The sequence below is a fragment of the Sciurus carolinensis genome, chromosome 18, assembly GCF_902686445.1.
Source record: "Sciurus carolinensis chromosome 18, mSciCar1.2, whole genome shotgun sequence".
NCBI classification, from domain to species: domain Eukaryota; kingdom Metazoa; phylum Chordata; class Mammalia; order Rodentia; family Sciuridae; genus Sciurus; species Sciurus carolinensis.
The window spans coordinates 23,233,872-23,255,491 of NC_062230.1; the positions used below are offsets into that span (position 1 = coordinate 23,233,872).

The window sequence follows — 21,620 nt, forward strand, 5'->3', positions numbered from 1 at the left end:
GTCCCTCTTAGGCTGCTTGTAAAATGACAGCCGTGATAACATATGTTTTACCAAGGAAAGACTGATGTGAGCGCTCTTCTTGGGATCACAGGAGGAGAGTGCCTCTGGGTACGAATAAACTTAGAAGGTAGAGGTCTTGAGAATATAACCATTCCTCCAAGAGGTCTCCGAGTACAGGATAACCTGCTTCATTTATTGACCTATATTGATTCATTACTTTTTCAAAAATCTGCTCTTCTGTTCCCTAGGCACAAACTTTCATGCTGAACTCAATGTAAATATCTAATTAGCACATGTAGAGGACATCTGTTCTTTTTAACCTGCACAGTGTCTGATTCCTTTTTCCTTTGCAAACACTCTTCAAACAAATCAGCTGTTTTTGTTTTTGTTTGTTTTTTTTAATGGCACTGTGGAATTATTGGCACAATCAGGGAAGGTTGGACTAGAAGTTTTATGTTTTTACAAGGGAGTTCCCCCGGCTGCGGTGGCGCACACCTGTAATCTCAGTGGCTTGGGAGGCTGAGGCAGGAGGATTGCCAGTTCAAAGCCAGCCTCAGCAACTTAGTGAGGCTATAAACAACTCAGCAAGACCCTGTCTCCAAATAAAATACAAAATAGGGCAGGGGATGTGGCTCAGTGGTCAAGTGCCCCTGAATTCAATCCCCAGTACCCACAAAATAATAAATATACAAATTTCCCATTAAAAATATACATAGGCATGGGTATGTGCTAAGAGGCTATTCAAACAAAACAGTAATTCCCAGAGGTCTAGTGATTCAACCCCTAAGAGAAAATGAAGCAGAGATTTAAGAAGGCTAGGTTGTAATTTCCACGGACCAACTTGAGATTTCTGTCTTGCTTAAGTCCATGAGAAGTAGGAAGTACTTCAACGCCTAGGGATATTCACTTTCTTCTGGAGCAAGATGTCTCAGGAAAGCAATTCCATTACAAAACTTCGTTGGGAGCAGCCTGGAGTTGCAGGGATTGGATTGGGCTCAGACTTTTTTTTTTTTTTTTTTTTTTTTTTTTCTTGCGGTGCTGGGGATCGAACCCAGGGCTTTGTGCTTGCAAGGCAAGCACTCTACTGACTGAGCTATCTCCCCAGCCCTGGGGCTCAGAGTAAAGTTAGGATGCCTGGTTGTGGTGAGGGGCCCAAGGTCAATGCACTGAAGATCTAGGTCAGAATATGTTATTTAAATAGAAAATGGGAGAGTTCCATAGAGGGAACCAAGACACAAGACCAAGCATACACCAGGTTGAAGAGGGAGTAAAAACTGACAAGGTGAAAAAAAATATAGCAGGAAGACACACCCAAATATTTCCCTGCGGAACCTCCCAGGGGCTTTTCATGCAGCAGTCATGCCAGAAGTAAGTAAATAGACAGCAGAGAGATTAGCAGGGAAAATAAGAAAATGAGTGTAAAAGTGCTTCAAAAATCGTGAAACCATGCAGGCTTGGGAAGAACAGCTCAGACCATATGGACAAAAGTGGAGGTTGGCTGAGTGCCTACTATGGGCAAAACACTGTTTTAAGCTCCTGGCACAAAGTAGTTCTAAAAAAATAACAAAAAATCCAGGTGTGGTGGTGCACGCCTGCAATCCCAGCAGCTCAGGAGGCTGAGGCAGGAGGATCTCAAGTTCAAACCCAGTCTCAGCAACTTAGTGAGGCCCTAAGTAACTAAGTGAGGCCCTGTCTCTAAATAAAACATAAAAAGGGCTGGGGATGTAGCCCAGTGATTGAGTGCCCGGGGTTCTATCACCAGTACCAAAATAAATAAATAAAGAAAGAAAAACTTTCCAGTGGAGAAGACAGAAAAATGTACTTTTTTCAGTTATTTAAAATTGTGATGATTTCACCTAACAGAACTGTTTGCCAACTTTTTAACAATCAGAACAGGTGACAAGTCTATACCCCTGCATGTCGCCAAGAGGCTGAAATCAGTGGTTGCTTCCTTCAGGCAGGAATTGCATCCTCTGGTTTACTACAGTCCACATCATTCCCTCATGTCATACTCTGTCTACTTCACTGTTATCTACCCGACCCATGTTCCTGAGCTGCCATGACACTTGCTTCTCCTAAAACTACCAATGTCCCAAGGAGCATTAAAAAGATCCTCTTCTTATCTGAATCTTTATTCTGGGTTACCACTTATCTGATGTAACCTTGGGAATTCACACCACCTTGCTGAGGGCTCAATATCCTCTAAAATGGAAGTGATCGTGTCTGCTTTATAGGATCTTCGTGGGGACAGGGCTTTGGCTAATTAACTCTTAATGCGTACCTTTGGATCTCATCCCTAAGAATGCTTCTTCAAAGAAAACTTCCCAGACCTCCTGACTAGTTCAAAGCCCTTCGGGTTTCTCTCCTTGGTAGTACCTACCACAGTCACAACTGTACATTAGTTTAAGGTTTATTTGGTTAATGCCTCTGTCGTCCACCAGAGTGAAAACGGTGACAGAGGATCCTGGTTTTACAACCTATTAACACGTCAGGCACAAAACAGGTTCTCAATAAATATAACTTTTTAATAAAGTCACATGAAAGTTTAATGCATAACAGTATTACTCTAAAAAGGAAGAAAAGCTGTGTACTGGCTTTGATACAATTCCTGGTGCATACTAGATAGATTATTTCTGACTCTTCCTCACAAAACACCCGTTATGTGCGTGCATGGTACTCTGACTCTTTAGGCTGCTAGAACTTGCACCTCAAATTCTAATTAAAACTGTGAGAAACAAAAGTCGCTAACCTGTTTTCCAACGAGCTACCTACCCCCTACAACAAGAATTTGTTTTGTCCACCAATGCATGCCAAGAGCCTAAAACACTTCCTGTCATTAGTAGATGCTCAATAAATACAGAAAGGGTGAAAAGAACATGCAAGGCTTCAGGAAAGCCAGCTACTGGTTTTACAGCACCTCCCGACGGCACTGGGAAAGGTGAAGCTGGCGCCTGTACAGACTTTGTCCCAGAAGTCCCCTCTGATCACACCTAGCCACCTGACTTCCCCAGAACCCGGGGCAGTAACAACCCAGGAACTGAAGGGCGACGCCTCCAGCGGCCCCGGGGTGAAGGCGGCGCCGTCCTCCCGCAGGGGGCGCCCCACGCTCCAGCCGTCTAGCCCAGGGTTCCCTCCAGCTCACTCGCAGCCACACGGACCACGATTCCTCCGCCACGAGACCGATGACTCTCGCAGGACAAAGAGTCCCCGCTCCCCGGGGCCTCCTTCCACTGCAGCGACGACTTTGCGTCCCCTGCCCAGCAGTGCCGCTCCCGTCGCCTAGTTCTCGGGCGGAGGCCAGACTCTCTCTCCCCTTCCCTGTTTTGCTTCGAGGTCTCTGTTCCACTGACAGCTCAAGCCCCACTGTATCCCTCCGCTGCATCTCCGCATCCCTCTTCTAAATCCCTCGGTCGCAAGTCACCGCGCTGCGCGCTCTCGCGAGAGTACACCACGCAGCCCTCTTCCCCCAGCCCCTCGCCGCGAGGAAGCCCCTGCGGCGCGCCGTCGCGGGCGACGCATGCGCGGCGACGGCTCCCAGCGCCCCCCGCGCTCTCCGCGGGCCGAGCGGACGAGGCCGAGCGCCGGGAGCCGGTAGACTGCCCCCCGCGAGACCTGGCTTCGCCCCGCGATTTTTTATTCCTTCGGGGCGGAACCGCGTCGCAGCCTTTCTCGACGTGCAGAGGTTTCCCGGGGAACGGCCGGGGCTGCCGCGGGCCTGGAGGAGCCCGACCCTGGTCTGGTGCACCACAGGTCCGCTCCGGCCACCTGCGGCCTGGGCGCGCCGCCCGACCGAGTCCGGAACCTGGGGCCGGGCGGGGCCCGCACATCCGGCCCCACCCACTCGGGCCTCGCCTCCCAGAGCCCGACCCGGGTGCGGCGACACACCCCCTCCAGGCCGGCCGCCTCCGCCCATCCCTTCCTCAGTCCGCTTGATTGCCTCCCGGTCCCTGAGCCTCGCTCCCTGTCCCCGACATTGCACTGACAGGCCTGCACCCTGGAAAACCACTATGCGGGGTCATATCTTGTTTGGTGAAGAGGCCGAGTTTTTGGACTTTTCAAGGGCCTAGGAGTACCCGGTTCTGCCGACACTGCCAGGGTTTTTGTTTTCTTTTTTAACCTCCCTCCCATCCCAAACTTCCAAGAACACTAAGCAGGGAGCCCTGGGAGACCTCTTTCAGCCCCCTCTTTGAACTAGTCTTGAGGTTGACCCCCGGGTTGGAGCATGGCTATGGCCCTCAATTCTCAGATCGACGTGCCCCTGGAGGTGGAGGGGTGCCTAATAATGAAGGTGGAAAAGGACCCCGAGTGGGCGTCGGAACCCATTCTAGAAGGATCAGAGAGCACTGAGTGTGAGACCTTTCGCAAATGCTTCAGGCAGTTCTCTTATGAGGATGTGACTGGACCCCATGAAGCTTTCAGTAAACTCTGGGAACTTTGCTGCCGGTGGTTGAAGCCAGAAATACGTTCCAAAGAGCAGATCCTAGAGCTGCTGGTGATTGAGCAGTTTCTCACTATTTTACCCGAGAAGATTCAGGTTTGGGCACAGAAGCAATATCCAGAAAGTGGAGAAGAGGCCGTGGCCCTGGTCGTCCATTTGGAGAAAGAGACTGGGAGGCTGAGACAGCAGGTGAGCAAGGATTTTCCAAATGTTTGTAATTTAGAAAGAAGGTGGTGGGAAAGGCAAGTGGGCAGGATTGCATTGCAAGAAGTGCTTATTATGGAAAGATCAGTGGTACTAATAAAAGACCCTTAAAATGAATGCACTTAAAAGGAGATCAGGATTTCATATTAAAATAGAAAGGAAAAAAAGTTTTGAACAAAAATATTATCTTCCAAATGAAACAAAGCATTGCACCTAAATATGTTTTAATCCTTGGCACAGTGTTTCCAGCGAAACTGTATGAGGAAACAAAACAGTTTATGCCTTATGGGGTTTGACTTTTGCAGCTTAATCCAAAGCAATGCTGATTTTGCACCCCCCAAAAAAAAACAAAAGAAAAAAAAAGACTTAATCAGTTATCCCAGAATCCTCTCTAGTCCTGTAATATTCCAACTAGTGTCTTCTGAAGTGCTCTCAGTACCATAATCCCATCACTCTTCTCCATTCTTACTCCTAGATCTTCATTTCTTGTGGTTCTGCATGCTCTTCTGTTTGTTTTTCAACACCCTTTCATTAACCTCATGAAATTCTGCAGCATTTGCCAGGTTTGCAGTTTCACCTTGCACGGAATTTCCGCTGTGTAAAGATCCCAGTATCAGCAGGTTGCTGTGTTGACCTGGAGTAGACAAACTGATGTATGGGGTGAATAAGTTTTCAGCTCACTAGTGAATATGTTCATGTTCTGACTTACTTCTCTGAACCTAATAGACGTGAGGGCTCAAATAATGTTTATTCTAGTAACTAGGAGGCCCTGTATTTCATTCCTGGTAGATTTTCCCTGTTTGTAGCAATAAGGAGTACTCTCCTCTTCTCTTATGCTCAAACTCCTGGACAGTGCAGTAAGACCAACACCCTCAGAGACTCCACTGGGAAAGGAATAAAATTTTCATTCCTTCTCGTGTCTTCTGTCCTTTATTTAAGTGTGTGTGTTACCTCTTTCCCTCCCCCTTTCCATTATGGTATTGACTTTATTTCCCAGGTCAGCAGTCCTATACACTCAGAAAAGCAAGCCCCACTTGGAACAGTGTGGGAGGTAACAGACTTTCAGCCAGAGCAGGTGGAGACCCATTCCAGGGCAGTGTCTCGGGAGGAATTGGGAAGCCTCCACTCAGGACACCAGGAACAGCTGAACCAAAAGAGACCACATCGGCCCTTACCCAGAAATGGTAAGTAAGACACCAGTTAAATAAAAAAGAAGAGAAGAATAGTAAGAAGGACTCAAAGCATGCCCAGAGCAGAGACCATGGCAGATATATATTGTATTCCTAACACTGTGACTTGCTTAGTGTCATATTTGACTTGCTCAGTACATAATTTGAGAGTGAATTGAATATTTGGGAAGAAAGGTTTTATTAGCTTCAAGAGTTGGGAACATATGCGACCTAATTAAAGAGAGATCTTAAGGGTGAGGAACTTAGCATTGCCCAGGCCAGCCTTGAGTCTTGTAATGTTACTTTAAATCTCTAATCTGCAATCAGCTTGTGTTTTTAGTCCTACCAGGTGTGTATTTGCTCTTGGCTGACCGTAAACAACTTGAAAAACTGTTTGGAAAGCAAAATAAGTCCAGTGTTCCAAAACTGACTTGCATGATGGCATATGAGAGGAATAACCGCAGGACTCACAGGGAAGGGACACTGATGCTCATCGCCACTCTAGGCAAGAATGAATCAAGTCAGATGCAAGGGGATGCACCTTCCCAGCTCTCTCCCCATCTCCTGAAGTGTGGCTTCGTATTGGGCTTAAAAAGAAGAATGGAAAGATCACTGGACTTATAGTCAGAAGTCTTCGTTTTTTTCTTGACTCTGCCCCCTTTCTATGTGATCTTGAGCAAGCAGTATGAGGTTAAGACCTGGGACTTCAGAGACAGGCAGACCTGGCTCTCCCATTTTTTTATCTCTGTGGCCTTGGTCAGGTCACTTCTCAAAAGGGAAATAGCAATCTTGTTAGCATAGATTTAATGAGGCAGCGTAAAATGACCAATGCATGATAGTGGCCAATACATGTTAGTTTCTTTTCTCATAATGGCAAAATTATTCCTAAACTTCAATTCTGGTGGACCCATTGAACTTTTCATCAAGAGGTCAGATTCACTACTACCATACCTGTGTTGGACCCCTCTCCAAGTTCATGTTACCCATAATAGAATGCATTGCAAAGATTGGTGCATTCTGAATTATCCAGAGTGCGTTTATTAGCATCAAAGCTTTCATGATCGCATGGATTAGATGGCCCCAGGGACTTTATTTGATTAGTTATTCAGATAAATACCTACTTATGGTATTTCTGGATTTTACCATCCCAGGGTGATAAGGAATTTCTAAAGTAAATTAATTTTGAGGTACTAACTGGGATATACTCAGACAAATCTTGAGGATGAATATCTCAGAAAGGTAAATTCATCCTAAAGGAAGATCTGTGATTTCAGTTGTGTGGATTCCAGGGAATAGAACGTTTCCAATGAAATGATTTAGTGTGCTTTAGTAGAAAGAAGTGGAGCAAGTTTTTGAGTTCTTAGTCACCAGTGACTAAGTGATGGTTGTTCTTGACATTTTCCCTAGATCATGAGTGCCAGGGAAGAAGTTAGACCATGGACCTTGCTACATATCCTCTTTCCACCCTTAGAGGGTTGTATTTGCCTGCAGTGTCTATTACTGTGTGTCTGTTTGCTAAGTTCTTATGACAGTATTCATTCATAGGGGCTTAAATTATGCTAATGATCTCAAATTGGTAACTTGCCCACCAAGTCAAACTTGTTTTGTTTCACCTACAGGGAGTTTTTGTTTGGGGATTTTGTTGTTTGCTTTAGTTCTCAAGATTTAAAATTTGGAAATTCATGAAAGTACAGATTTCCAGCTTCTCAAAAAATGACAGGTTCTGGCTCTACTAGAGTCTCGGTCTCATTGCAGCGTCAGCTGGAGCTGGGCACTGGCTGTGCCCTTTCATCAGGGCATGTGCTCTCCATTTCCACATGGTCCCAGCCTGGCCCCTTTCCTGTGTACCTTACCTGCTTACTCCTTGACAGCACTTGAGTTTGTCAGCCCAGCTTTAGGATAATGTAATTTCAGGCCTCGCTCTGAACTCATTGAACAAATTACCAATTTATATCTTGTTGGTTTTAATATATTCTTATTTCTTGAAAGGAGAAGCAGCAAAGATTAAAGGGTCAGAGCCCATAATACTAATTGTTTCTTCCAATTTTTGTAGCTCGTTCTTCTCCCTGGGTTCCTGCCCGTGCTGATGAATGGAATACCGTAGATCAGGAAGTGACAACTACACATCTATCTGCTGGGTCCCAGGTAAATTGTAATTGTCCTCTCTGGCCTTTCTCCTTGCTAGGGAGTTTAGTCATGATGATTTCCTATGCTTCAGTATCCTCAGAATTTTTTACTCTCTCCTAGAGACTTCTTACCCCTTATTCCTTTTCCAGAAAATATTGGACTCAGCCCTCTGAGTAATGGGACTTCATGCTGGATCATCTCTCTTGTCTTCTCTCATCTTCTGATTATTATTGTATCTTATGCTTCCTTTGACACACAATACACACTTGGTTCCTTAATTTCAGCTCTTCTTAAGGGCCCTTCTCTGCTTCATCCATGATCGTTCATCCTTTGAAGACCCATGCAGTTATCTTGGTAGTCATTGGTGTTAGTGTTGTTGCAGGAACCAGTGAAAGATGTCCACATGACGAGAGGCTTTTCCTATAAAAAGAGTGTGCATCAGATTCCTGCTCACAGAGATCTCTACCGGGATATCAGGAAGGAGAGTGTTGGGACCGTGGTCTCCCTGGGTAAGGATTCTTTCCTTTCACAGATTTAAAAAAAAAAAAAAAAAAAACTTGGGGATTTCTTATGTATTCATTCCAACTGGTGATAAAATAGTTGTACTAATCCTTAAAGAATCTCCATGGGTTCCCTAGTGTAATCACTTAGCTGTGTTCTCTTACCCATTTATTCCTTCCAATAAGAAAAAAAAATTATAATAATATAGCAATTAAAACATAGGAGAAGAATTAAATATGACTGTCATATTTAGAATATAGAAAATGTAAACTTGGGCTGAGGATATAGCTCACTTGGTAAAGTGCTTGTCTATTAAGCACAAAGTCCTGGGTTCAAAAAAAACATTGTAAACTTACATCCACTAGACTTAAAGATTCATAAAGTCACAAAGTAACTCCAATACCTAGGACAGAGCTATCTGACATGGGTGGGTGCCCAATAAGTATTTGTCAGGTGGATGGAAATCTTAAAACTGAGAGAAAGTAAGCCAGGCATGGTGTTGCATACCTGTTACCCCAGCCACTTGAGAGGCTGAGGCAGGAGAATTGCAAGTTCAAGGCCAGCATGACCAACTTAGCAAGACCCTTAACAACAAGACCCTGTCTCAAAATAAAAAAAAAAAAAAGACTAGGGATATAACTTGGTATATCCCTGGGTTCATTCCCCAGTATTTAAAAAAAAAAAAAAAAAAAAAAAAAAAAAAAAAAACAGAAGAAGAAGAAAGTAGTTTAAGTACAATAAAGCATGTGGTGACTCATTCAAAAAACACAAATTTACAGGGATGCATCACCACTAAAGTAACAATCTATAAGCAGATTTTTGGAGGATTATCTTCATCTGCTTTAACAGGAGGAATTAGTATGATTCATTGATGTGTGAACTTTTATTCTTAAGTAAAAGAGTACTTATGAATAAAATGAAAGCAAAAAAATGCACTAATACCAACTTATAACCAAGAGATGTAAATTATACACATTATATATACCGTAATCCTGTTATAAGGGTAGGCCCTAGCCACATGTGACTAGTTAAATTTTAATTTATTACATTGATTAAAATAAAATTTAAAATTCAGTTCCTCAGTGGCAGTAGCCATCTTTAAGGTATTCTATAGCCACATTGGATGGCACAATTACAGAACATTTCCATCACACAAAGGTCTATTGGACTAAATGTCTACCTGTAGACACTGATGTGTAGCAGTTGTAAAATTAACCATATCTCAGGAATGAATAAAGGCAAACTATCAGTTGCCTTATTAGAAAACGAAGCAGTTGAAAAAAATGATAAATTTAAGATGACACACCATTGTCATCAAGAAATAACAGGCATTCCAGCCATCTGCCCAGTTGTGCACATAATACATGTTTCCTACCATTTCCTTGGGTCACACAACACCCAATCCCAGTAAAGTGCTGGGTTAGTCCTTAGTAAAATCTGCCATTAATGGAAAGGGACCATACTTTGAGAGTTCAGATTCAGCCTGACCCTCTTTGTGTATAATTTTAAAAAGATCCAGGCCCAGAGACTCCAATCCCAGTTCCCAGTTTCTTTTTTTTTTTTTTTTTTAATTTTTGTAGTTGTAGTTGATCAGAATGCCTTTATTTTATTTTTATGTGATGCTAAGGATTGAACCCAGTGCCTCACACATGCTAGGCAAGCACTCTGCAACTAGCTACAAACTCAGCCCCCCAGTTTCTTATTGTAGATTGTAAACTTACAGCTCATAGGCTAAATGTGGCTTATGCACATATTTTGGCCCATACAGTGGTTATTTTTTTTTTCAGAGTTTATATTTATACATAGTAGTTGGATTCATCCCAACTCATATGTGCATTGAAAGAGATTTCAGTTCATGATCCCCCTGTTCCCTCCCCCTTTCCCCTCCTACAATCCCTCCCCTCTCCCATTCTCCTCCCTCTGCTAGACTTCCTTTTGCTCATCTGTTAATTGATATCTGATGGTTCTTTGTGTTATCCTGTCCTTCTCTCCCCGTTTCCTTTATTTTACTCTAGCTTCCTGTGCATTAAAGAAAACTTTTGACCTTTGAGTTTCTGAGTTTGGCTAATTTCACTTAGCATAATATTCTTCATTTCCATCCATTTATCAGCAAATGCCATAATTACTTTTTGTAGCAGAGTAGAACTTCATTTTATATATATATATATATATATATATATACATATACACACACACACACACACACACACACACACACACACACATACACATATACATACACCCCACATTGTCTTAATCCATTCATCTATTCACAGGCATCTGGGTTGATTCCATAATTTAACTATTGTGAATTGCCACACAGTGTTTTCATTCAGTATTAATTTATAAAAATGTATGTCCAGTGTGTCTTGGAAAATTAAACATGGGACCCCTTAGACCCACTCTCCACACAGCAGCAGTTGTCCAGAACTGAGTAAAGGGCTGCCACAGTCCCATCCCAGCTCAAAGTTGTGCCTAGTCAAATGCCTTATAGCATTTGAACTTATATTTTCCCATACCTGCCTCTCTAGTGTGAAAAATAAAGAGCAGATCCCCGTCCGCAGGGTTCCTTCAGAAGGGCTTCATGTGATGTTGCATCCCTAGGAGAATTCTAGCTGGCTGAGTGCGCATGCCTATAGCCCAGCGAATCCGGAAGCTGAGGCAGGAGGAACCAAGTTAGAGGCCAGCCTCAGCAATTAGCAAGACTATCTCAAAAAAAAAAAAAAAAAAAAACAACGTGGGGGGTTGGGGAAGTATCCCTAGGTTCAATCCCCAGTACCAAAATCTCTAGGCGAATTCTGTAAAGCTTCTATGAAGTTTGTATGGAAAGTAAAACTAAATTTTACTACATACCTATTGGAGGCATTAGATATTTTATATGTGAGAAGGTATTTAATTTTCCTAACACCTCTTTGAGTAGGAAACTGAGGCTTAGAGAGTTTAAAAAATGTCCCCTGGGCAAAGTAAAGTAAACGCTGTGACTAGGATTCAAAGTTAAGACACACCTCAGTGAGCATGAGAATACAAATCCCTTAAGGTTTGGATTTGGTTTCCAAAAGATCCATACCTAGAATTGGGATTGTCCATTCACATGATAGTTCTGTTTTTAATTTTTTGAGGAACCTCAGTACGGTTTCCTGTGACTATGACACCAGTTCACAGTCTCACCAGTAGTGCATGGAGCTCCATTCTCTCCGCATCCTTCCCAGCACTTGTTATCTTTTCTTTTTCTGCTTTATTTTTATTGGTGCATATTAATTATGCAGAGTGGTGGGTTTCTCTCTGGCGTACTTGTATATACGTAAAAACATCATTCGATGGGTTTCACTCTCAGTACTTCCCCCTCTCCCCGCTTAGTCTCCTTCTTCGACCCTAATGGTGGTCTCTCTTCTATATTCATGGCATCCTTTTTTCCCCATTTTTTCCCTCTACGTGTGAGAGAAAACATACAAGATTTTCTTTACTCTCTGAGTCTGATTTATTGTGCTCAAAACTATGGCCCCTCGTTCCATCCCTTTTCCTACAAATGTAATTTCATTCTTTATGGCTAAATAAAACTAGATTCTGTGCATATACCACGTTTTCTTTGTCCTTCCATCTGTTGATAGATATGTAGTCTGATTCCATAACTTGGCTCTTATATATTCTGCTGCAGTTAATATAGGTATGTATATATCTCTAAAGTATGCTAACTTCAGTTCTTTTGGGTAAATACAAAAGAGTGGTATAGCTGGATCATACAGTAGTTCTATTATTAGACTTTTTTCTGCTGGGGAGCATGCCAGAGATTGAACCCACAGCCTTGCACGGGTTAGGCAAACAACTTTACCACTGAGCTATATCCCCAGCCCTACTATCAGCTTTTTGAGGAACCTCCATACTGATTTCCATAGTGGCTGAACCAATTTACATTGCTACCAACAGTGTGTAAGAGTTCCTTTTCCCTGCATCCTCACCAGCACTTATTGTTACTGTCTTATTGATGATTGTCACTGTAACTGGAGTGAAATGAAATCTCAGTGTAGTTTTGATTTGCATTTCCTTGATAGCTAAAGATATGAAACATTTTTTTCGTATATTCATTGACCACTTGGTATGATGTTTGCTATTCTAACAGGTGTGAGGTGATATCACATTGTGATTTTTTACTTTTCTTTTCCCTGTTGGTTATTGAGGTTGAATACCTTTTCATGATCTGTTGACCATTTGTATATCTTCTTTGGGAAAATATCTAATCAGATCTTTGGGTCTTTTGACCATTATTTTCATTGGATTTTTTTTTCTTTTTTTCTAATGAGTTTCATGATTTCTAATATATTTTAGATTTTAAGCACTTATCAGATAGATGGTTTGCTTATAGTTTCTTCCATACTATAGGTTGTCTCTTACTTTGTTGACTGTTTCCTCTGCTGTGCAGAAGCTTTTTATTTTAACATCATCTTGCTTATTTTTGCTTTTGTTGCCTGTTCTTTTGATATCATATCCAAAAGTCATTGCCAAGACCAGTATCGAGTAGCTTTTTCCCTGTGCTTGCTTCTAGGAGTTTTATGGTTTCAGGTCTTTAATACATTTTGAGTTAATTTTTTGTGAGTAGTGTAAGATAGCGGTCCAGTTTCACTCTCGTCTGTTGATATTCAGTTTTTTCAACACCATTTATTGAACAGATCATCCTTACCCAATGTTGTGTTCTTGGCACCCTTGTCAAAGATTAGAAGACTATATATGAATGGATTTAGTGTTGGGCTCTATTCTATTCCACTGTTTTTTCCAGTATCATACTATTTTTATTACTGTAGCTTTTTAATGTAGTTTGACAAAACTTCTTTATTTCTAATCTCTCATAGGCCCAATGTGTGTGTGTGCATTTGTTGAAGTGGACAGGGAGGCAGTGTGGGGTGCAGTTGATTTTGTAAGTAACAAATACCTGTTGGGAGCATACTGTGAACCTTACACAATGCTAACTGCTGAGAGGAAATCAAAGATAGTAAAGTATGTTTCTTACCCTTGTATTCCTTCAAGAACTAGATAGGAGAAGAGGTACACATGTGAGAAGTAAAATGATAGCTTCAGGAGATGATTGTGCCAGAGACATCTTATAAGAATGACCACACACATTGCCATCATCGAGGGAGGCTTTGGCATAAGCACACGGTCCAGGAGGGCATGTCATAGCAGAAGATTGAGGAATGCAGTAAGGACATCCGTGCCTACCATGAAATGTGTTTTCTTACCACAGGAAGTACAGTGTCTACATCTAACAAGGTAACCCGGTTGGAACAAAGAAAGGAGCCATGGACCATAGGTCTCCATTCCTCTAATAAGAGGAATATACTGCGAAGCAACTACATCAAAGAAAAGTCAGTTCATGCTATTCAGATCCCTGCAAGGAACGCGGGGAAGGCGTGGAGAGAGCAGCAGCAGTGGGGCTTAGAGGATGAGAAGATAGCAGGTGTTCACTGGAGCTATGAGGAAACAAAGACTTTCCTTGCAATTCTCAAGGAGTCTCGCTTTTATGAAACACTTCAGGCTTGTCCCCGAAACAGCCAGGTTTATGGTGCTGTGGCTGAATGGCTGCGAGAGTGTGGCTTCCTCCGAACGCCAGAACAGTGCCGAACCAAGTTCAAAAGTCTTCAGAAAAGCTATCGAAAAGTGAGAAATGGCCACCTGCTGGAACCATGTGCCTTCTTTGAGGACATGGACGCTTTATTGAACCCCGCTGCCCATGCTTCATCCACTGATAAGCCAAAGGAGGGGCTATCTCTTCCCAGGCTAAAGAGAATTGGAATCATGGCTAAAGAACAGATCAGTCTACTGGAGGAGGAGGAAGCTGCAGAAGAATCTGACGGTGATGAAATAGGCATTGAATTTATCCGAAAGTCTGAGATTCGGGGTGCTCCTGTCTTGTTTCAAAACCTGAGTGGTAAGAACTGTACTTTGGGGCTGGGGTTGTGACTCAGTGACAGAGCACTTGCCCAGCCTGTGTCAAACAAAAAAAAATAAGGTGTTAGATATAAATCCAAATGTATCATTCATTACAAACTTAAGGACTAAGATTGTCACACATTAAAAAACATGTTGCTTGGGCTGGGGAGATAGCTCAGTTGGTAGAGTGCTTGCCTTGCAAGCACAAGTCCCTGGGTTCAATCCCCAGCACCACAAAAAAAAAAAATGTTGCTTATAAGAGGTGCATCTTAAATATAAGAACTCAGAGATGTTAAAATTGAAACAAGAATAGAAGCGGCACCATGCAAAAGAAATCTAGTGTTGAGTATCCGGGGACTGAGACATACAGAATTGATTGTGCGATGGTCGGTGAATCACGTAACTGTGCTGGGCTTCAGTTGTCTCATCTCTATGAGTAAGAATACCTCACAGCATTTTATCAGTGTTCTATGGGATATAGAGATGAAGGCATTCAGAAAATACTAAAATACAGCATTACTGATATCACCGCTATTAGTACTGGTTTCTCTACTTCAGAAGTCAGGGAAGTTCCCATTGGGTGTCCCTAGTCCCCTGTTCTTAACCACCTGAGAAAGACACTTCCAGATAGCTAAATTCTTTTGTCTCCAGAGCAGTGGCAGATTTAGGAGACTATACTTTTATTCTTCCAAATAAACGTCAAGATCAGTTTATCAATTTCAGTGAAAAAACTGTTGGATTTTTACTTTTATAGATTCATTTAAGACCTAATATCCATATAACTTGAGTCCACTTGTTCAGAAACATAGTCTCTAATTGTTTTCTAGTTCTTTCATGTCTTTCAATAAAATAGTATAGATTTTATTAATATAGACATCCTTATTTCTTGCAAAGTGTATTCCTGGGCATATCACATTTCCAGTTGCTACTACAATTGGGATTTTTTTTTACCCTTACATTTTGTAATGTGTATAAAATACATGGGCTACAGACTCCTTATCTTTGAACTTTATCTTGAATGGCAGGTGTGCACTGGGGCTACGAAGAAACCAAGACTTTTCTTGATATCCTTCGTGAGACTCGGTTTTATGAAGCACTTCAAGCCTGTCATCGGAAGAGCAAGTTGTACGGGGCTGTGGCTGAACAGCTCCGAGAGTGTGGCTTCCTCCGGACACCAGAACAGTGCCGAACCAAATTCAAAAGCCTGCAGAAGAGTTACCGCAAAGTGAAGAATGGCCATGTGCTGGAGTCCTGTGCATTCTACAAGGAGATGGATGCCCTCATCAACTCTCGGGCCTCTGCGCCTTCCACAAACCCACCAGAAGAAGTTCCCTCGCCCTCAAGGCAACAACGAGGGCATGTTGAAATTGAACCCCAAGGACCTACAGACTGGGAACCTGAGGAGACCTTACGGGAGGCAGTAATAGAAGATTCTGGCAGTGAGAGGATGAGTGAGGAAGAAATTGTACAAGAGTCAGAATTCCAGGGACCTACAGGTCTACTGCAAAGCCCAAACGGTAAGGCTCTTCTAAGGTTCTAGCCTAAAAGAGGAGAAAATAAGGTCTGGCACAGGCTCATGCATACTTACTCATTCAGCAGGTACTTGAGTGCCTTGTGCTGTTTGAGGAAACAGCAAAGAGTAAAACAGGTCCTGGGCTCAGGGTGCTCCCATGCAAAGGAGCCACTCACCTGCCCCGTCTAGTCACTCATTCTCCTGACTCGGACTTTGGGGTCTCAGGCTTGGTTTTGTCTCTTCAGGTCAGATGGTGTTTTGTATCTCCTAGAAATGCTATGGGGAAGACCTTGGAATTATGCATGAGAAAAAAACTTGGATGAAGGAGGTGTGTCAGTAAGTTCAAACCAGAAACAACTCAGTCACGTGTGATGTGCATGAGAAAAAAGAGGCAGAGACAAAATGGGAAAGAAATTATTTTCATCCTAAGCTCTGCCAGTGTATTTCCTGCTGACTACTAAATTTTAGTCAAACTAAAATCACCATCTTCCTTCCCACACCAAGGTAGATGAGGTAAGAAGTAAGAGATTCATGGGAGTTCATTATACATACCATTATCTTTCTGTATTTTCTGTTCAAACTTCCCACAATAAGAAATTAATTTAAAAAGTCACACATTTAGCACATGACCAAGAAGGAATTAGAACCAGAATCATGTGATTCTAAAACTCTGTCTCATGCTGGCGATATAGCCCATCAGGTAGAGAGCCTGCCTCCCATGCTCGAGACCAGGGTTCGAGACCCCAGCACTGTGAGATTACGGAAATTATAAACAAACAAGGCTGGATCAGAGCCTCCCAACCCTCCATCCTCTCACCCCTTAAAACTCTGTCTCTTCACCACGTTGTACACTCTGTCCAGAAACTTCACAGAAAAGCTGGATCTGTGATGTGCATTATGTTAAAGGTAAGATGTAGATGAAAAGGCAAGGAGAAAATAGTCCCGATTTTGTAAAATGAGAATTAAGGATTGAGTTAATGTGGTTTATGGGATAGACAGAAAAGCAAAATGATAAGAACATCTGAGAAAAAAGAAGTACTCTTGAATAGAATATGATTAACCATTTTTGAATTCAGAACCCCCTTGAAGAACTTGGACTTGGTCACTGGAATCTGCTGAAGGCTGGGTGGTGTGGTGTCCCTATTATTGATGTGCAGTGATGAACAGGGCGAGTCAGAATAGAACTCCAGGGAGACGAGCCAGCTTGCTTCCATGTTCGTCAGGATGTGCATAGGGAAGAATGGTTTGGATTATAACTCATTTGAATTATACTCAATTCAGAAAACATTTCTGAAGACCTACTGGGTACCAGATGTTTGTTACTGGCCTGTTTACTGAAGGAGAACACAGCATAAGGAATCGGGAAAGACTCCCAGGATCTGAGGCCCACAAAATGTACAGGATCATAAATGCCAGGCCTTGTAAGTCAGGTTGTTTGTGTTGATATAGGATTTGTGTGAAATTTATATTGTCTTTTTTTCAGATTTTGAAATGGGAAATAGTATCAAGGAGGACCTAACACAGGTAATATATAAGGACACAGAACCTCAAAGAGCATTAATAGAAAGGTCTAAAAGATTCATTTCCCAGAACACTGATCCCAGTAAGTATCGCAGAAGGGAGTGCATCTCAGGAAGACAGTGGGAAGCCCTTCAAGGAGTTAGACAGGGAAAGCTGGTGCCGCAGCCTCGAGATCTGGGGAAAGCCACGGTGCATCAGAGGCCTTTCGTGGGGAGGAGACCTTACAGACTGCTCAAGTACGGAGAGACCTTTGGAAGAAGTGCTCGTCTCATGTGCCGGATGCCCCACCAGAAGGAGAATCCGTACAAGTGTAGTGTCTGTGGCAAGTGCTTTGGTAGAAGCAGGAGCCTCATCCGACATCAAAGAATCCACACAGGAGAAAAACCTTTTAAGTGTCTTGACTGTGGCAAAAGCTTTAATGACTCCTCAAATTTTGGAGCCCACCAGAGAATCCACACAGGGGAGAAGCCGTACAGATGTGCAGAGTGTGGGAAATGCTTCAGTCAGAGCTCCAGTCTTATCATCCATCAGAGGACCCACACCGGTGAGAAGCCCTATCAGTGTGCAGAGTGTGGGAAAAGCTTCACCAACAGCTCCCACTTCAGCGCCCACCGCAGGGTGCACACTGGGGAGAATCCCTACAAGTGTGTGGACTGTGAGAAAAGCTTCAATAACTGCACGAGATTCCGAGAACACCGGAGAATACACACTGGAGAGAAGCCCTATGGATGTGCCCAGTGTGGCAAACGTTTCAGTAAGAGCTCGGTTCTCACCAAACACCGGGAAGTTCACGTGAGAGAAAAGCTTCTTCCGCACCCGTCCTCCGTGTATTCCCCGGAGAACCCCCTGAAGGGGAAGGCCGAGGAGCTCAGGAGGACTCTTTGATGAGGAACTCCCCTCTCCCTCCACACCCCTTTAGCCAGCTTACCCTGATCTCACTCTGGAAGCAATCTTTTCTTAGCTCTAAACTGTAATTCCCAAGATAAACTTGAGAATATAAATAAATTAGACTTCCATCTTGTTCTCACCTCTGCCTCTAACTCCATCAGTCTGTCCCTCCTCTCTCAGCTTCTCCCTTAATACAGTGGAGAAGATTTATTGTCTGAGTTTAGAATGAGATTCTCTTCAGCATTGAGGCTTCTGCTCTTAGATTGCTAAATTCAGCAACATTCAAGATCCTTCCATGTGGGTAAGAGGCGTTCTCAAGGGGATAATTGCTGAAAAGTTTTTGTTGTTTTTATCTACTACACGAGATCCTGGATGCATCTTTGATAACAGATTTTCACATATGGGTAGAACTTTCAGGAGTCTGATCAGAACTCCTAATCAGTCCATATCTGTTTGAAGATATTCACAAAAGGAGAGTGAAGATTTCATAGCTTCCCTCAGAAGCCTGTTATGGTGTACCTTCTTTGTGTCACGACGTTGATGCAAGTAGCTAGGGTGACTCCCTGTGTTGTCACTGAGGTTACGTTACTAATGCCTTGCCCTCCATCAAGAGGAGAAGCAGTTGATCCCCCTCATGCATTCTGTACCTGAAGACTTAAATCCCTGTAGCTGCTGCCCTTGCAGGCTACAGTAACCCCAGTTCCTCTGGCTGTTACTCATAAGTCCTACGCTTACCTCTTACTTGTTCTGGGTGCTCTCTTCTGACTCTCCTGGACTGCCATGCCTTCCGAAGATTGAAAGGATGCTTGCTTACAGTGTGTCTCATCGAAGTAGGGTTTTGGGCACATTCTAATTCTACCTGATAACTCCTCTTGGTCTTACCTAGAAAGTGACTGGTACGTTGGCCTATTTTATACCTCCTACCCCCACATATCAATGTAATATTAGATATTTAGTGTTTCTAAAATTGTAAGGGAAGAAGTAAAATAGAGACCTGAAACATTTAATATATCTGACCAGTTGGACTCCTTAGGGCTACCTTTAGATCAAAGAACAGTACTTCCAGGGCTGGCTGTTAGACATGCCAGTGTCTGCCTCTGAGGCTTCTAGTCCCTGTTCATAGGATCATAAACCTAACTGTAGAGCCCTGAGTAAGTATGCAGCTCTATAGCTCGCTGAGCAAAAGTGGAAATTTTTATAGAAACTTCAATACAGAACATCATGTTTTTTTTTTTTTTCCCTTTCATCTACTTTGTCCAAAATAATCTCTGATAATCCCCCACACAGATAGCACTATTCATACTGGCAGAAAGGTTACATGGGGGATAGTGAATTCATATGTGGAATTACAGAATAAACCTAGGAATTTGATCTTCCAGAGCTGGTTGCTCCAGGGTGAGGCCTGTGGCATTTATACCTTTAATACAAAAGTAGCCCATGGCGGCTCTGTTTGTGGGAGAGAGACATCACAAGATTAGTGGAAAGATAACCAGATTATGGGCTGCGTGTAGATCATTATTTTGCTCTAATTTTCCTGTTAAATGCTCTCTTTAAATAATTTAAGATATCTAGAAATAATATCTTTTCTTTTGAGTATGTTTGAATCTTTTGAAACCTGTTCAGCAAAGTACCAAGGACGGTAGACCATAGAAAGGAGTCCAGTGTATGGCGCCAGAATAGGGGATGGCCTGTTGGAAGACAGGTGACTCAGGTACACATGGGTAAATGTGTCTGATGTACATTTGTTGGAAGTGTCATGACTGTTCACATCTCAGTAGTGGATTCCCCCGTGGTGTCTGAATTTTAGACTTCTGCGGGTGTGTGTGGTTCCATGTTGGTATCGTGCCTGGCACAGTGAGAAGCGTGTGGACTTGTGCTTCTGTTGTAGGTGTAGATGTCCTGGAATTCAGCTCCAGAGAAAACGCACATTAATAGGAATCACCACTTAGTAATACATACACAGGATTGATAATTATATGGAAGCATGATTCAGGAAAGTAGATGACTTACTCATAAATATTTACTAAGCACTGTTATGTGTAAGATTGTGTTCTAGCTGCAGCGAGGGGTACAAAAATGAAAGAAAGGAGGGTGGCACCTGTCCTCAAGCAATTACCATAAAGTATTGCAGCAACAGGTGATGCCAGTTACCCCTGTGCTGTTACAAAAGGTCGGAAACTCAGGAGGAAACCACCTGCACTTACTGAGGAGTTTCTCTAAACTGCAAATCTAGAATCCCATTTGGTACCTCTGTCTCTCACACCTCCCCAGCGGCGGGAAAGGTTCAAGGCCTGTTCCATCTCCAGTGGAAAAACTCATTCTCTCCGATGGCTGGGATCAGCTGAGGTGGAATTGGTGCCCTGCCTGTGTTCCTAGTTGTAAACAGGCTGTTTGGCATGTAGTATCTTATCCACCTTCCTCTCTGTTGTAAAGAAATAGAAGATCTCACCCACACTGTAGGTCAAGGAGCCTTGTTTCCCTGCATTTTATCTTTTTTTCATGCTGACGCATGAAATTTAAGATGGATAATCACATTTTGAGTTAATATGTCTTTTGTATCACATCACATTGCCTTTATAAAGATCCGTAGGAAAAGGGTTTTTTCCAGGTCTTAGTACCAGGAAATCCTCTGATCCTAAGCAAAAACAAAACAGGTTTTTATCTTATGAACACTGTGATTTTTATAACTTACTACTTTTCCACCACTCTTTGTCCTGGATGCTGGAAAACTGGACAAAACAGTCACCTCAACCAACTACCTAAACCTGTATTTATTTCTGTCCTGTTTCTTTGGAAATGGTCTCAAATCCTATTTTTGAAAAGTGGTATAAACAAATAGAGATTTTATTCTCTGACATCTCATCCAAGGTATTTAGAAACTGGGCTCGTACTTCCTGCCTCGGCTTGCATTGACTTCCACAAATACCTCTAATTCTTACTATTGATTCCATTACACTTTTGACCTAATTCATTCATCTGGAAAGAAATCTTAGTTTTTTGAAGAGGAAAACATCACACAGATATATATAATAGCTCAGGGCAGCCTATCATTATGGAATGAGCATTAGACCAGAAACCAAAAGAGACAAGTTTAGTCTGGTCCTTATCACTCACTGAGTAATATTTGTCAAATCACAGCCTCTCTGCTTGAGAAGTTTAACTCTGTTGCCGAGGCTGCTCCGGCCTTGTGTTGGTGAGGCTGTGGGAGCGTGGTGGAGATGAACAGGCGGTCAGGCAGGCCCCCAGCCGGGCTCCCCACTGCAGGAGAGGGAGCCTGGGGCCATACCGGCTCTACTTCATACTTCAGGGAAGGGATGCTGTGAGAGCAAAGAAGCTT

The 21,620-nt window shown here is 42.8% G+C and overlaps 1 protein-coding gene across 1 annotated transcript; it reads left to right on the forward strand.

Moving 5' to 3' along the window:
- The first annotated feature begins 3,589 nt into the window (after nt 1-3,589).
- On the forward strand, nt 3,590-18,660 carry Zkscan2 (zinc finger with KRAB and SCAN domains 2). The gene is made up of 7 exons (XM_047533786.1): nt 3,590-4,627; nt 5,640-5,826; nt 7,865-7,956; nt 8,321-8,447; nt 13,676-14,359; nt 15,387-15,878; nt 17,358-18,660. Exons 1-7 carry the CDS (start codon nt 4,223-4,225, stop codon nt 18,278-18,280), a joined length of 2,910 nt encoding a protein of 969 aa, XP_047389742.1. The 5' UTR covers nt 3,590-4,222; the 3' UTR covers nt 18,281-18,660.
- Nucleotides 18,661-21,620: the final 2,960 nt, after the last annotated feature.

Excerpts from the sequence above, each read along its gene's own strand:
- Zkscan2 (XM_047533786.1), top strand. The coding sequence starts at position 4,223 with ATGGCTATGGCCCTCAATTCTCAGATCGACGTGCCCCTGGAGGTGGAG. Across the intron at positions 5,827-7,864 it reads TCGGCCCTTACCCAGAAATG|CTCGTTCTTCTCCCTGGGTT; the intron begins GTAAGTAAGACA and ends CAATTTTTGTAG. Across the intron at positions 8,448-13,675 it reads TGGGACCGTGGTCTCCCTGG|GAAGTACAGTGTCTACATCT; the intron begins GTAAGGATTCTT and ends TTCTTACCACAG.